Source organism: Dermacentor albipictus, chromosome 1 (assembly GCF_038994185.2).
Source record: "Dermacentor albipictus isolate Rhodes 1998 colony chromosome 1, USDA_Dalb.pri_finalv2, whole genome shotgun sequence".
Lineage (NCBI taxonomy): Eukaryota > Metazoa > Arthropoda > Arachnida > Ixodida > Ixodidae > Dermacentor > Dermacentor albipictus.
The window spans coordinates 138,437,463-138,452,692 of NC_091821.1; the positions used below are offsets into that span (position 1 = coordinate 138,437,463).

The following is a 15,230-nucleotide window of genomic DNA, read 5'->3' on the forward strand; positions in this document are numbered from 1 at the left end:
AAGCTGCATATTGCGCAGCGTCGACAAAGGCGACATTGTCCTCAATCTAAGCAGCCAGGCTAAGAAGGGCCCTGGCCCTCACTTTGTCTGCCGTAATTGTGCTCAGGGTGCATATTTCTAGGTATCTGGGATGCCAAATACATTTCTCCGACTTTGATAGGGAGTGCACACTCCCTCTGTTTGGTGATGCTCGAACCTTGACCGATATTCGCTAGTAGCTGTCTGCCGGCTTCTGTGGAAGCCAGTCTTGCAACTTGTGCCATCTGTTGCACCTCGACTATCTCCTCAAAGGTGTTGTGGACGCCTAGCTCCGACAGCCTTTCGGTACTGGTGCTCTGTGGGAGACCCAGTGCCTTTTTTATGCTCTTGCAAATAATTGTTTCTACTCTAGCTGTGTCTCTTCTGCTCCACTTGTGGACCAGGGCTATGCAGTTAATGTGGCTGATTAGGAAGGCGTGGAAGAGTCGCCTAAGATTATCCTCCAATAACCCCACTTTTTTGTTGGCCACCCTCGTGATCAACTTTGTCATGGAATCGACTTTGGTTGCAATGCGCTCTAAGGTTTAGTCATTACTGCCGTCCTTCTCCAGAAACATGCCCAGGATTCTGATTCTGTGTAATACCGGGATGACGGATCCGGTCTTGGTGGTGATAGAGATATCGGGAGGTGTCCCTTTCTTTGCACCGATTGTGGGTCGGTATAGTAGCAGTTCCGATTGCTTAGCCGACAGGCAGAGTCCTGCCTTCGCGAGAAAATCCTGAACGACTGTGACCGCTGTTTGTAGTTTCTCTTCGATGTGCCCGTCGCTACCTCCCTCGCATCAGACTGTGATGTCGTCGGAGTAGAAGGCGTGACCGACACCTTCAATCTCGGCCGGTTTTTGGGAGAGCTCCCATGGATAAGCTGAATAAAAAAGTTTAAGAGGAAGCTTTAGCTAGAGGGCTCTTATACAAATCTATATACATAGATACACAGGAAAGGAGAAATAGTTTTTCCCAGTGACTACCACACCAAATTTCATTACATTTATGCATTTAAAAGAAATAGTTAAAATCTGGTGAGTGTTGGAAACGGAATGTTTACTTAGACCATCAATTTTTTTAGTAAACATTGTCAAAAATCCCAAACTTTCGGAAAACAGAACTATAGAGTTTATAACTCTGTAACTCAGCAATGAAAAGTTATATCGCAATTCTGTAAACTGCATCTAATAGCACATCTAAAACAGACAACTTTGTTGTATTATACATGGCTCTCAAATACACCCCTAATATGTTAGTAGCACTTTTGCAAAACCTTCATAAGCATCGTAAGAAACTAACGCAAGACACAAATTAATTTATTAAATTTGTCTGCTTTGCATGTTCTGACAGATGAAATTTAGAAAATGGTGATATCTGTTTTTGATGAAGAGGGACAACTGTGTAAACATCGGGCTTCCATTTCTTTTAACACACAGTTATATAAAATTCCTGTAAAAAAATTGGTCATAAATCAAAATTCTGCTTCCAACAGTCACTAGAATTTAACCTTTTCTCTCAAATGCCACAAATTTCATTAATATCGGCCCAGGGGTTACCTCAGTAAAGCACTTCTGGATTTTACATGCATTTGAATAGGTGGTGCCGGAGTTCGGACCAAGCTAAAGCTTCCTCTTAATTTTAACCATTTGGGGCTCTCTAATGTGCCCCTAAATTTAAGTATAAGAGCATTTTTGAATTTTGCCCCCATCAAAATCCAGCTGCTGCAGCTGGGAATCAGAACCATGACCTTATGCTCAGAAGGACTATGCCCTAGCCGCTGAGCCTCCATGGCAGTTCAAAGAAACAAAGTGAGAGAAAGCACAGGGGAAATTAACTAGCCAGTTGATAAGTTCCCGTACTACGCAACAACTGCATTTAAAAGAATGTTCATCCGCCACCATGGCCATAGGTGGTGATGACTAACACCCGCAGGTCTAACCTTGTGCACGTACCCAAGAAAGTTGAATTGAGGATGGCCACCACAGTACCTTAATGGCAAAGCACCACACATGTAATGCGGAAGTAGATTCAGCTCCCAACAGCAGCAAGTTGTCTTTTTTGTCTACTTTCATTTCTCTTTTACTTATTATTTCTAGATTTCAATTAAAGATAAGTGCTAGGCTAATATATTGTAACCTTTTCCGGTGCTAATGACTTTTCGCGCTTTTCACGTAGATGAGTGGTCGCGTTTGGTGCTCCGCTTGGGGCGGAGCACCACTTTGACCACTCGCAAATGGCAATAAGCATGAAAAGCATCAAAAAAGACATTGCTACAAAATAGCGGTCCTAATTTCTGTTACGCTTTCTCCAGCTTCATTGTGTTTGCTTCATACAGGTGTGAGAAACAAGAAATCAGGTGCCTTGGTCCCCTTATTCTTCTCATTCACAGCAGGAAATAGTTGTACGCATCTACTTCCACTGAGGCACATATAGCAAGCCAAATATGCGTTTTTGTTTCCTATCTACTGTGCAAAAACACACACTCAACAAGTTTGCCTAAGTACCAACACAGATCATAATGAACAACCCTGTACGCTGATTCACAACCAATTTTAATTAATCCTCAACAGCCTCAAACCTGCATCCATTACCTTTGACAGCAAAACACCCAAGCCAGGGTGCACCTTTACAACATCAAGTGTTCTCTTCTACGTGTATACTAAATGTGGACATTTAGTAGTGTGGCATAAAAATCTTGTCATTAACGATGACAATTGTTCACCGTACATCAAGCTGTAAGCCTCCATAATGCAAAAAATCCCACCAGAGGTTACTGCGGCTACTGTGTCGCGACGTAATGACCCAGAAGGTGGTCACGTGGGAGTGGGACATTGTGACATTTTGACACTTGCTCTGGTTCGCTTGGGCGTATGTTGTTCTGTGTAACGAATTAGTTCGTGTCTTATTTAACAGGCTGATTTGTTGCATCAGTTCAAGAAATGAACAAAGCCAACTGCAACTTAACACATGCAAAAAACACACTTTATAAAACAGAAATAAAAAAAGTGGCAAACACCATTATGGCGTTGAGTCTACAAAATCCCGACATATTGACAAGAAGGCAATCACAGCATGGAAGTGCAACCAGAGGACATGCCAGAAATCGCACAAGGTCAAAACATAAACTTGTGGCTTCACGCAGCCCTGGCAAATGTACAGAGTTAACTAAAGAGTCCGAATTTATCTCATCAAAACTGTGGAGAGAAAAAGTTCACTGGTTGTTTCTTTATCCTGATTAGAAGCCCGGACCGCGTGGGCAGCACAGCAACGCTCGCAGACGCTCGAGAACGGCCGAGCCTTACAGCTGTCCAAACACCGCCCCGTCTCCGCAACACCAGGAGAGTTGCCACAGGTCCTCGGGAAACCACAATGCATCTGGGTGAAGGTTTCTGCGAGCCCGGGTCCAGGAGCCCGTCAAGCTATCGCCTCCGCACCCCAGCAGCCTTCATTGAACGATTCCTGCTTACATCTTGCCCGGTAGACCCGAGGCCATCAGGGAAGCTTCAATGCGGCTGGGTGAAGGCCTTGTATGCTGGGGTCCTTGTGGCCCCACAAGTGTAAACCTCCGCACCACAGGCCGTCTTCCACCAAGTCCCATCTGCCTAAGTGTCTCTTCCGTTCTGCTCCCTCTTCTCCCTCTTTTTCTCTCTAGTCACCCGTGGACTTCTGTTACAGGATATTGATTTTGTATTTTTCTTTTTTCTTGCAATGCTCGGTGCGCTCGCGCCACAGCCGCATGGCACAGTTGTCTCCGTCGTCTTCATCGCGTACAAAGCTCGCGCAACGTCGTGAACTCGCAAATCCTTGATGATGTGTACATGGCAACTTAACACACATCATGACATGCTGCTACATTGGCACTCTGAGTAGCAGCATAGGAGGTCACCAAGGAAGCCGGAACAAGTGACAATATGTCGTAATGAACTGCTCCCACGTGAGCACCTTCTGCGTCTTAACGTCCCAACACAGTAACCTCCTGGACAACAAAACTGACTCTGGCTGTAGAAAAGCTGTTACATTCAATTATTTAGGGCACTCTAGGGCTTGCCAGCATTCTTTCTATGGGTTTGAGGTCCCTGACCTTCATTTAAAGCAAAAAATGAATAGTCGAGAATATAATCTCGCTACTCCTTTAACAGCAGCTTTAACATTCCCTTATTGTAACACCACAAAATGAAATTAGCCATATCAAATACACCTGTTTCTAAAAGCATTCCTAAAACAAGCATTCCCTAACAGTTCTCATACCTATGCTAATCTCAGAGGAATCATACAACCCTAGGTGCACTTTAGTATCAAAAGACAGAATGCTACTAATATGGGCCCTAAATACACATGCAAAGTGGGCTTTCAATTTTTACTGCAACACACCGAGTTGTGAAGTATAGGTTACTTAACAGTAAGTACATGCTTCAGCAAAAAAAACATTATCAGAGAGCATTATTCATTTTTTAAGTGCAAATGTTGAGGGCAACAAAACAGTAAGCAGCACAAAGAAAGTTCAGGACACAGCTGCTCATGTGGCACAGATGGTCCCACACATCACATTCAGCTGATCTTCTGGCGAACTAGCCCTCGCACTGTGTGGGTTGCTTTGGTCTCCATATTTGCCTGGTGCATCAGCAGCAGGCCAAAGAGAATCATCACAGTGCCAAGCCACCAGAGGAGTGTGAGCTGTTCACCAAACAAGGTCTGGCCAAAAATAGCCTGCAACACATTTCTCAATTATTTTTACTTCCATGACCCCAAAGTCTTGAAAGTTAGCAGTAGCTGTGGAGGTATTCAGCAACCAACATAAAAAATGTAAGTAAAACATGCTTTCCCACTGCAGTTGTCAGTGGTGCTGCTGTGCATAAAAGCATATAAATTCAATATGTTTGGATTTTTCCAGACGGAAATACCAGCAAGTAGGTACTTTTCATTTATTTACACCACTTGCCACCAATCAAGTGCAGGCACCTATTAAAGAGCGAACCTGCAAGGAGTGACTGAAAAATTTGTTTTTAGCTTCAGTGGTAACCCAAACAAGGAACAAATATTTCAAAGCTTCTGCTTAACTCCCCTCTATAGTAAAACACCTGCTCCAGTGGAGCTGAAATGCACTTATCCTGCAAGAAAAGGCGCCTCAGGTTGCACGCCTTCCAAAATATCGACAACATTGATGACGTCGCTTTGTTTGAAAACACTGTCAACAGGTGAAGCACATAGGTCAAGGCTGGAACACACAGGAACACACAGTTGTGGATAGTTACCATGACACTGCTGAGGTCTGGGCTAGAGCATTACCCTCTTGGCAGAGGACTTTCTTGATGAGCATTTGTGTCATCACCACCCAGAGCTTTGCTATGAGGCCTTATCAAGGTTAAATTATTCTTTTTTGATGATATGACACGTTTCATAACAATCAAGCAGCACATGACTTGGCTAGGTCCTTGAAAAATGATATGTCACCTTCCAGACTGATGGGTCAGATCACAGATTTTTCTAAGGTAAGAGATGTCGCTTTAATTTCTCTGTTAATTCATACTGGTAGCAGTGGATCAAGCCCTTATTCACAGTAACAAACCAAATAAGAAAATTGTCTGCATCACTGCGAAACAATTCTAAATTGTTTAATTACACTGTGTTCCAGGTATGCCTCAGCTCAGGGGTGAGAACAAAGGGGACGTATCAAGCAAACTTTGTAAAGACAAGCTTGTCCCCTATGAGATGATTTGCTATCTTTGATAAGATGCCCAAACTTTCTGCTCCACAAATTGACAATTGGCAATATTGCATGATCACATGTAGGGTAAGGTGAACATATGCACATATGAAAATATTAACAGAAGTATGGAAAACAAACGTTAATAGCACATCTCTAGCTGCTTTGTATTGTATTGTATTGTATTGTATTGTATTATTATTGTATTATGTATTGCAAATGTAAGTATGCAGATAGTGCTTCATAGCAGCATGACGGTCTTATGGCCTAAATGAGGTAGGTGTAAAAAACTCAAGCAGAAATAGTGGTGCTTAGCAATTGCTATTTGTAAGAAATATCTACAAACAACACATGTGAGAACCTAATAATACAGCACACACAGAACTGTCCCAGGCAATTATTTTCATGTGAGATTCGCTGCATTTTTGTCCAAAATATTTAGGCCCAATATCATGCCACTATCTACTCAACATTTTTTACTCTAATAACTGCATTTTTGATGTCCACTGTGTACTTACTGAAACAAATACTGGCCCTATGTACTTACTTTTCTGATTTGCTATTATTTTTCATGTTTTTCTAAAACTGTATTTAATTATCAAAGCATTGTAATTACATTGTTTGGGCATGTATTGCATAACTGTTTTCTTATTCGTTTGTGATGCTACCCTTCCTTCTCCTCCCCCCATTGTTTATTACTGTTTTCGTTAGTCGAATAAGCATCAAGCACTCTTGCATGATCAATGCTCTGTACTTCAGTGAACTCTGAATAACTAATAAATATTTACAATATAACAACCCAGTCACGCAGGGCATGTCCATTGCGGTCGAAACCGGTTGGGATCGAATTTCTAGATCGCGATGGGCTCCTTTGCGCAAGCTGAGGAAGGGAGTCAATCGCAATCGAGAAACTTAGTTCCGGAATAAGCCTTGATCGCGGTCAAAATATTGAATGAAAAACAAAACTTACGGTAAAGAAAAAGTTCGATGCCGTGTTGGTCGCTGCAGCCTCCAAGGTGGTTGTGCAAAGACGTAATGCCTTTGTAAATATTGTCCACATGACAGCATTGCAGGCGATCATTAGGAAGAAAAATACAACTCGTATAACCGTGATGAGCTGCAAAGTAGAGTATAAAAACGCCTGTTTCAATACTTACACTTTATTACTCATGGAAAAAACAAAACTCACATTTCCGCAGACGTAATGCGCTGACGGACCAGACACCCAATGCGAGAAGACAACTTGGCAAACACTTGCAGTTTCCCCGCTAGCCATCGAAAACTTCCCGCACAGGGAAGCAAGGGCAGCAAGGAAGCCAGACAAGAGCGAGAGAGTCATTCCCCTCATTTTTCGCGAGTATTGAGCTCGCACGATACGACGAACGGCATGTCAGTGGCCACAGCTTTCCACCAACCACAACGGAATCAGCAAAATACAGTTAAATGACTAAATCAAGCCAAGTCTGTTCCTCCACTCCTGTTAGGATATTCTGCACTCTACTCCTGTTGCTCCATTCACAGTTTCAACTCTTCAGTGGTTTCGTGTGGTTCTCCAATCTACCTTGGCTAGATCTACATCATTACATCTGGCTTGAACGGGCTAACGGCACCTAACGGGCTGAAGCGCTGAAGCCGACATAGAGTTATTATAACCTATGATGTAAAGCGATAGATAGTGCATATACGCTTTCTGGAGGCAGTGCCAAGGCAGTGCAATCAAAGGCGTGGATGCGATGTTTATAATAATTTATTGAATTACAGACGCTCGATCATGTGTAGCATATATGTGAATTGACATGGCTTCTTTGTCCCTTTATCTGAGTTGTGCGTAAGTACTTCGCCCATAGAGATTCATACAATAATTATTGTCTCGCCGACTAGACGTAGCGGGGTTCCAACGGGCTATTAACAGGAGAGGATTAAGCTCTATGATTAAGCACTCACCTACATACCCGCACATGCGCTGTGCACCGGGCTTCGCGTCTACCGATTTCCTAAGTATGTGGGATCTGTCTATGGTAGGAGTGTTTTTATACCTGCTCTTAGAAAAATTAATTTTCGCTTCTTAGTACAACGCACTGAGGGGCTTCCTTTTCTTTTGTCCCAGCTAGTTGTCCTGACGTATGTACGTTTACTATGAATCATGAAGTCCGAGCAGTTTGAATGGCGAGGTGTTTATTGCGAGGCAACATATGCGGGCTAACATGCGGATAGTACCCGGCGGATCTTGAAAGTATGGTTGCATGGCCATGTCTTTCTCGTAAATGTAACCTAATAATAAGAATAATAATAGAATAGAACAATTGTGGTATCCGTAGTGCTTTCGCCCTCCACTATGAGCCAACAACTTTTGTTAAGAAACGTTTCATTATAACGAACTTTGGTTAAAACGAACACTTTTTGCGCCATGGAGAGCTGAGTCGTCTGCACGGTTACTTGTCCATCTCTTGATTGTCGCATATGTGGAAAGGCAGCTGCTACAGCTCCTCCCACTCCTTTTCACGCTCTGTTCCAGGTTTTAGTTGCATGTTTTGTTCGAAGAAACATATACAAGCAGAATCCTACGGGAACGTAGCTTTTAGATGACACTTAAGCTTGTTGGCGGCATATATGATACGTTCTGGCAACCTGCGGGTCTCAGCTGCGCGAGAAATCTCGAGGAGGAGAAAAGCGACTGAGGGATCCGTCGGTCTGTTGCGCGTATGCGCTGTCTGCACTGTGTGCGCGTTCAGTCAGCCTGTGCGTGCCATCCGTTGCAGTATTTTGTACTATTCTGCCTGCTTGGGAAAAGCGTGGGAACTTGACGGACTGAAAGAGGCGTGGACCCAGAACGCCCTCACAGGGCCTGGGCCTGATACTGAAGCAGACCAACAGCGGGATACGGAGGTTACGCAGGTAAGCTCAGTTTGTTGCTTCTTTGGCATTAGCTTGCAGCCGGTACACGCGCTGGCTTCTGAAGTTTACCGATTTTTTGTGCGTTACTTGATAGCCCCTGTCGATGCAATTGGCGCCAACAAAACTCAACATTGAAAGACTGTCTTGTGTGATGGTGTAGCATGTTTCTCAGTTGCTTGCTGGTAGCCTGCCGAGCGTCATGACCGTCGTGTCTACCTGCCTTCGGCAACGCACTCCTCTCTAGAGACGTTCTTAGTCTAGCTGTCAAGCAAAAAAAAACTCGGCGTTCAACGAATTGCATACGCTAGCCCTCGCATCAAGGTCAACCGCGTTCCCGTGCTGTGTCTTGACAGGTATGCACTGCACAAAGTACTGAGAGGAATTCGCGAGAGCTGCATATTGTAACTCGCTACAGGTAATCATGTTCTGACGTGCTTGCAGGCAACTGTACTAGCGGACATCATGAGCTTCGGGACTTGGTTGCCTGCCTTGGCAAACCTTCTGCTCATATGGACACCCGTCCAGGCTCACATATATGAAGGTAGGTAGTGCATTATTTCTTTGCCTATTTGCATAATGTTTTAATTGCGGTGTTAAGCAATGTTCTAGGCAGCAATGTTTGTTCCATGGTACTGCAGCTACGCATAACTGCCTAGCTGTGATCCTCTGTCTTCCTTTTCCACCTCATTGCCATACTCTCCAAGCATATTCTATGTGCTTACATTGCTGTCCAAAGATGCCAGTGTTCATTGTGATACTGTAATTAACACTACTGTCCGTACTCTACTGCTGTAACAAAGCAGTACAGTCATTTTGTTTGAATAAAAGCAGCAAGAGAAATAAAAGCATCAAATAAAAATTTGTATTTGTGCATTATCCAGAAAACCATTCAATGACAATGATGAGTCACTGACAGATGCTTCACCTGTTATTTGTGCAGTGCCAGGGTTCTGTTTTTGATAGGGAGAAATTTTTTTTCCACCCACTATAACATTTCGTTTGTAACACATATGTGGTCTCATGACAAAATTCAAGTTCATATTTAAATGAGAATTTTTTCCCATGAATAATGTTTTGTGGGGAATTTCGAAAGTGTCTAAAATTTGCGTATTAACGAAATTATTCTTGCAGACCTTCATTAAGTCATGAGATTTCAGCCGCACTCTTAACACATTGTTTAGTGATTGCGGCTTTTTATTAATTCAGCCCTTCGCTAGCATCTGCTAGCTTCCTGGCGCGATCAAATGGTGGATCAGCTACACAGTCCTGTAATGGTACCAGATTTTATCATCAGACCACGACTTATGCTTGAGCTGCAAACTTTGCTTTCATAGAACTGAGCAAGTGTTGCATGTAATTTTTTGACTGCAGTTAGTTCAGAGGCATATTCTTTTTCCCTGAAATTTTCTAAACCACTGACTTTTTCATGGTCGTAATAGTTTGTAAACTCAAATTTATAATATGCCCCATTAGTTTGGAATGAATTGAAACTTGAAAAGATGAGTGAAGGTCTATCGATATTATGAAAATTTGAATACAGGATTCTTCATAGCACAACATGCTGAACTTGAGACCTTGACATCACACGTGACATCATCTGAACTTGTGGAAAATCGGGAAGCACTCTCATAGCATTCTCAGGTGCCACATATCTTCCGTGCTATAAGTGATGTTTGATAGCTTCATATCTTTAAAGACATCCTTGGCCTGTCAGGAGAGTAGAGGTGCTGGTTTGCATTGCATTCTGCAAACTACTGTTACTACATTAGATCGTGCTTGTGCGACTACACTTTGTGGAACAGTAACATTTGTTTTAATTAATCGCTGTATGCCAAGCATAGTAGCTGCATTTGGTGTGCGAACGTTTCACCAGCCAAACACTGCCAGAAACATACAGCTGTCATTTCGTAAACAAAATAAGTGTAAATTAAAGGGGCCTTGAAACACTGTTCTACTTAATCCCAAAATGGTATCACTATTAAAGGCCATCATCCCGCGAATCTCATGCTGCAAAAATTTTTCGAATCCTTCAACTATAAGTGGAGTAATTACACCAATACCTGGCTTTCTCTATCTTTACAACTCTGCTGGCATGCTAGAAGCTACACAGCAGAAGAGCCAAGAGGACGAAGCCCCGTTGAAAAGTTGAGTGTTGTGGTGATGGTACAAGGCCAAGTACTAGCTTGGCCTTAACTGCTTGAAGAATTTGTGTGATCAGATAACCCTGATAAGACAGCCTGTGTTGGCAGATGTATAAACAATATTTATTTTGCGAACTCAGCTTTACATTTTCCTATGCTTATCTTTTTTTAATAATTTACACTCTAAACTTTCAAGATGGCCACAGTGGTAAAGGGGCAGCTAAAGATATTAGTCCACCTAATTGTTTGCAAGATAAATTTTGACAATTTTGAGTAAGTCATTCACAAGAATTCAGGAAATTAGGCCTACCACAAACTAGGTTATTTACAGTGTACCACAGTTTAACAGTGCAGTTATTTGCCAGTGAATTTGAATAATATGTTGGGACTCAAGATCAGTACGAGACCCTAGGCAGAACAGAGTTTGTACTTGCGCTGGTAGGAAGCAAGCAACTGCCGTCATGCTTATGGCAGATCATATACTTGTAAACACATGGTTGTGTTACATACAAGGTTGCTCCAGATAGACTTGACTTGCATGTCAGCAATTTGCAATACCATGTGACCGCCACCTCCACTTGTGAATTGTGAATGAGTCCCATTCAGCACACCCAAAGCCACGGTCCATTTGGTGAGCACTTTGAAAAGGTCATATTAAAGAATGATGTAATTAAATATTTGTTACCTTAAGGAATTGAGGCCTTATATCATCATTATGGAGTTGGGAGCTATCCAATTAATGTAATAAAAAAATACTAGTAAACTTTTCATTCGTACACTTAAAGAAAAAGGACATATGAAACAAACTTTACTGACAATGTTTGGCTGTGGAACATGATTATTTCTTTAAAAATTACTTTGGATATATATTTGTTTTCCGCATGTTCAATTTAGTAGTAGTGTTCACTTGTAGTAAAGTGGCCACCAGGTTCACCTGTTTTGCTTACTATAACTGGATTTCAACTTACAGCATTTGGGGAGTTGTTTGCAAAATTCTTCAATTGCTTGTTATGGTGTTGCGACCTTGTTAGGCATTGGAGCTTTCCTTTGGTACAAATAAATGTAATCTATTTGGATTTGGGTGGCAAGATTTTAAAATAGGGAGGAATGAGGAATTTGTTTAGACCTGTAAGTATTGTTAAATGAGAACAACAAAACCAAAAGCAATCATTGCCATTGTTTAGTGGTATCGAAGATTACAAAAAAAAAAAAAAAAACGTTTCCGGTCAATGCAGCAATATTTGAAGATGCACCTACATATGCAGTGCCCAAAGTGTATTTTAATTGAATGGAGCTCGATTTACAAAAATATATATATATTCTGGCCTTCCCACCTTTGGGTGATACCAGGCCTCGCTCAGGACACTGTTTCGTATAATAAATGTTTCTTTCTTTCTCTCTCTCTGATGAAAGAATTTGTTTTGGGCTAGTTTTCAACCAGCCGTGCTAGTTATTTGGTCTTGTTTTGTGAGGCCTAGTGCTTTTGGTCCGAATTCATCCAGTCACCCTAATGACCACAAGCCACTTTTTCACATGAAAAGTTGTAACAGGAAATTAGCTATGTCAAGTTGCAATAAAAATATTCTGTTTGTTGCAGACAACTTGGGAGGCCAAATTTCGCTTCTTGGACCCCTGGTGTGCTTCGCTGTGTTTATAGCCATTTGTGCTTGCTTTTGCCGAGAGTGCCGGCGCAGGGAAGCCATGCTAGCATCCACCACAGCCGTCCCAGCAGACCCATTTCATACACCAGGTCCCATTCCTTACGGGCCTGCTGTAGCAGGTGCAAGGCCAGCACCTATGGCTCAGCCAGTGCGTCCACCTTACAGCCCACCTTACAGCCAGCCGCCAGCACCATCCCAGAGCCAGCCGCCCCCACCAGGCTTCCTTGGCTACCCTTATGGCAGCATGCCCCAGGACCCACCGCCACCATATGAGTACAAGTGATTGCAGTGTGCTGGACTGAATGACACAAGGACAGTGGATTGGAAAAGATGCACCTGTGGTCTACATCTCAACTCCTGCTAGCCTTGTTATGCCCCCACAATGCTTGTTGGTGCTTTTGTAGCTCGCACGTTCGGCCTGTGACATTCTGGGATGGCATCAAGTGGCAGCTGTGGCTCACAATCTGTACTATGTGTACTCACTGGCTGTGTCACAACTGTGTTACACAGAGGGAATAGCCAATACCACCCCGTGCTTCTGTGGCACACCAAGTTGAGTGTCACTGTAATTGAGATTACTTTAGTAGCTTGTGTTTTTCTACTTAAGGCATTACAAGTGTCCTTTCTTTCTGAAGGCATGTTGTTCTAAATATCCAAGGCCTGACTTATCTTGGAGAAAACGAAGCAGATAGTAGTTATTTTTGAGGTGCTGACCTCAAAGTGCAGCACTTTCACAGGTGTCTTGTGAAGCATTATTCACTCAGGATTGCAACTCTGCTTTTACATGAAATGCAGTGCTTGAACAAGAGGCCATGGTATTGCTGTTCGGCTGAATATTCTTATGTGCCTGCCTTAATATATACAGAGTATACTACAAATGCCATTTTTACTATGTTGCACTGTTACAGTTCTGTCTAACGATGACTGCGTTTGCAGGCACTTTTAGGGTGAGTTTTTGTAGTTTTTTACATCAGAAACTTCAATTCTTGAGAACAGGTATGTGCACGAATTATTTAATTTTAATTTTAATTTTTAAAGTATGGTTGTATGAAGAATATGGTGCTCTAGGCATTATTTCTGAGATATTTTACTTCCTTCATTTAGCTGACCACTGGCTGGATCCAGTGAACAGCAGCATTGTTGCCAAAACATTGCAATGAAATTGCGAGAGCATGAAAATTCTACGCTGTCTATTTTCGCTGAAATAATATTGCGACTTTACACTTTGGTGAGTTGCGTCACCAAATGGTACTAGCAGTGCTTGCACTGGGCCATTGGAGCTTATATATCACATTTTGTTGTCCAGAAAATAAAATTGTTTTAGTGAATTTCACAGGCTATTCAAACAAGGAGGCCCTCCGAGAGTCCACTTTATTTCAGTTTGTAATGTATGGCAGCCTACCCCAAACATGCGTGTGCAGTCACATGCAATATGACCTTCAATATCAGTGCCCATGGCCGAAGGGGCTCCAAGGCTGTACGGCTGCGCAGACACAGGGTAAGTTCCAAACCTAAACACAGCTTCAATTAGTGGTATTTATTAAACCACTTTTTCACATATAAAAGCTACTGCGCAGCCCTGGAGCCCCTTCAACTACGAACAAGGGTGTTACAAGTCATTGCAGACGACTGTACATTGCTGCTGCCATTTTTGTACATTTTCAGGAACACTGCCCTTGATTTGCAGCATCAAATACTTGTATTCAATGCGTGGGGCCATCTCTCTAAATATACACAGTATTATTCGGTGCAGTGGGACACTGGTGGTTTTGTAAATGCTTGTCAACGACTCCCTGGAGCATGCTGTAGTGGGTTTTACATCATATTGGCAGTGACGGACGCTAAAGGTAAGGTGGTAAATCGGCTCGGTTGGCTATGGACGCGCGTCTACCATTGCTTTTACACTTCTAGACAAATGTACAACCGTTGGGGTGTATCTGCCACACAACAATAATCGTCATCTGCCGCCCTTGCGTTTCCTTGAAAACGGTGCCGACGCTGCGCCCCCGCTGCTTTCCTGTGTCCTGTCGAGAATGATCTGTCATGCTGATAACGCGTATGCCGTTCGTGACTTGGAAGTACCGGGCTCGCAGCGTTAAAGAAAGGAAATGCGGACAAGACGGATGACTATTATCGCTGTGACAAGATACGACCTAAAGGGTGAAGTTTTGTTTAAAGAGTGCAGGCATGGTGTAGGGCATTAATAGCAAAAATTCCTTGAAGGCCGACGTGCACCTTTCCCCCCCCCCCCTTTTTTTTTCGGTAGCGGCTACATTGTTGCGCACGGAACTCGGAACTAAGCCACCATATCGGAACTCTTAATACGAGATAAGCTGAATGTATAGTGAGTGGACCGAGCAGACCGAGCTGTATGCTCTGCCTACGTTACTTTTACGCGAACATAAAATCAAGCGAAATGAATCATTGCTGCAGGATGTGCATGGGTTTTCATAAACGAGCGCGTTAACAGTGTTGAGTTTCTTAAGCGCTTTCTTATTCCTAAATGGATTCCTAAACACGCAGGCTACGGTGCTGCTACCCGTACTACGGTGTAGGGTGGCCGCTATGGGTGGCTACCCGTACTGCTGGTTTACGTTGATGCGGCGATGCTCGACGCGCACGGCGCGGCTGCGGCAAAGTTCCCGCACTTTCATTCGAATGATTCCAACCATGCGTTACTCAAAATGTAGACTTCGGAGCAAGTCATCTTTGCCCGACATTGACTTGCCGCATAACCAAGACATAGTTGTCGGCAGAAACCGCAGCACTCAAATTCGGAACAAGCGCTGCTCTAGATGTCAAGGT

The 15,230-nt window shown here is 43.0% G+C and overlaps 2 protein-coding genes across 4 annotated transcripts in view; both read left to right on the forward strand.

The window, feature by feature from the left end:
• The first annotated feature begins 8,214 nt into the window (after positions 1-8,214).
• Positions 8,215-13,753, forward strand: LOC135911825 (uncharacterized). The gene is made up of 3 exons (XM_065444164.1): positions 8,215-8,623; positions 9,065-9,164; positions 12,362-13,753. Exons 1-3 carry the CDS (start codon positions 8,339-8,341, stop codon positions 12,706-12,708), a joined length of 732 nt encoding a protein of 243 aa, XP_065300236.1. The 5' UTR covers positions 8,215-8,338; the 3' UTR covers positions 12,709-13,753.
• Positions 13,754-14,758: 1,005 nt separating this feature from the next.
• PNKP (Polynucleotide kinase 3'-phosphatase) overlaps positions 14,759-15,230 on the forward strand; it is a 45,301-nt gene continuing 44,829 nt past the window's right edge. Inside the window, exon 1 of one of the 3 annotated variants that reach the window (XM_065444163.1) lies at positions 14,759-15,228. In XM_065444163.1, the coding sequence (XP_065300235.1) occupies positions 14,991-15,228 (238 nt within the window). In that variant the 5' untranslated portion in view covers positions 14,759-14,990. The remainder of the gene's footprint in view (positions 15,229-15,230) is intronic. The other 2 variants (XM_065444162.1, XM_065444161.1) reach the window with 2 other exon arrangements.

Excerpts from the sequence above, each read along its gene's own strand:
- LOC135911825 (XM_065444164.1), top strand. The coding sequence starts at position 8,339 with ATGATACGTTCTGGCAACCTGCGGGTCTCAGCTGCGCGAGAAATCTCG. Across the intron at positions 8,624-9,064 it reads GGGATACGGAGGTTACGCAG|GCAACTGTACTAGCGGACAT; the intron begins GTAAGCTCAGTT and ends ACGTGCTTGCAG. Across the intron at positions 9,165-12,361 it reads CCAGGCTCACATATATGAAG|ACAACTTGGGAGGCCAAATT; the intron begins GTAGGTAGTGCA and ends TGTTTGTTGCAG.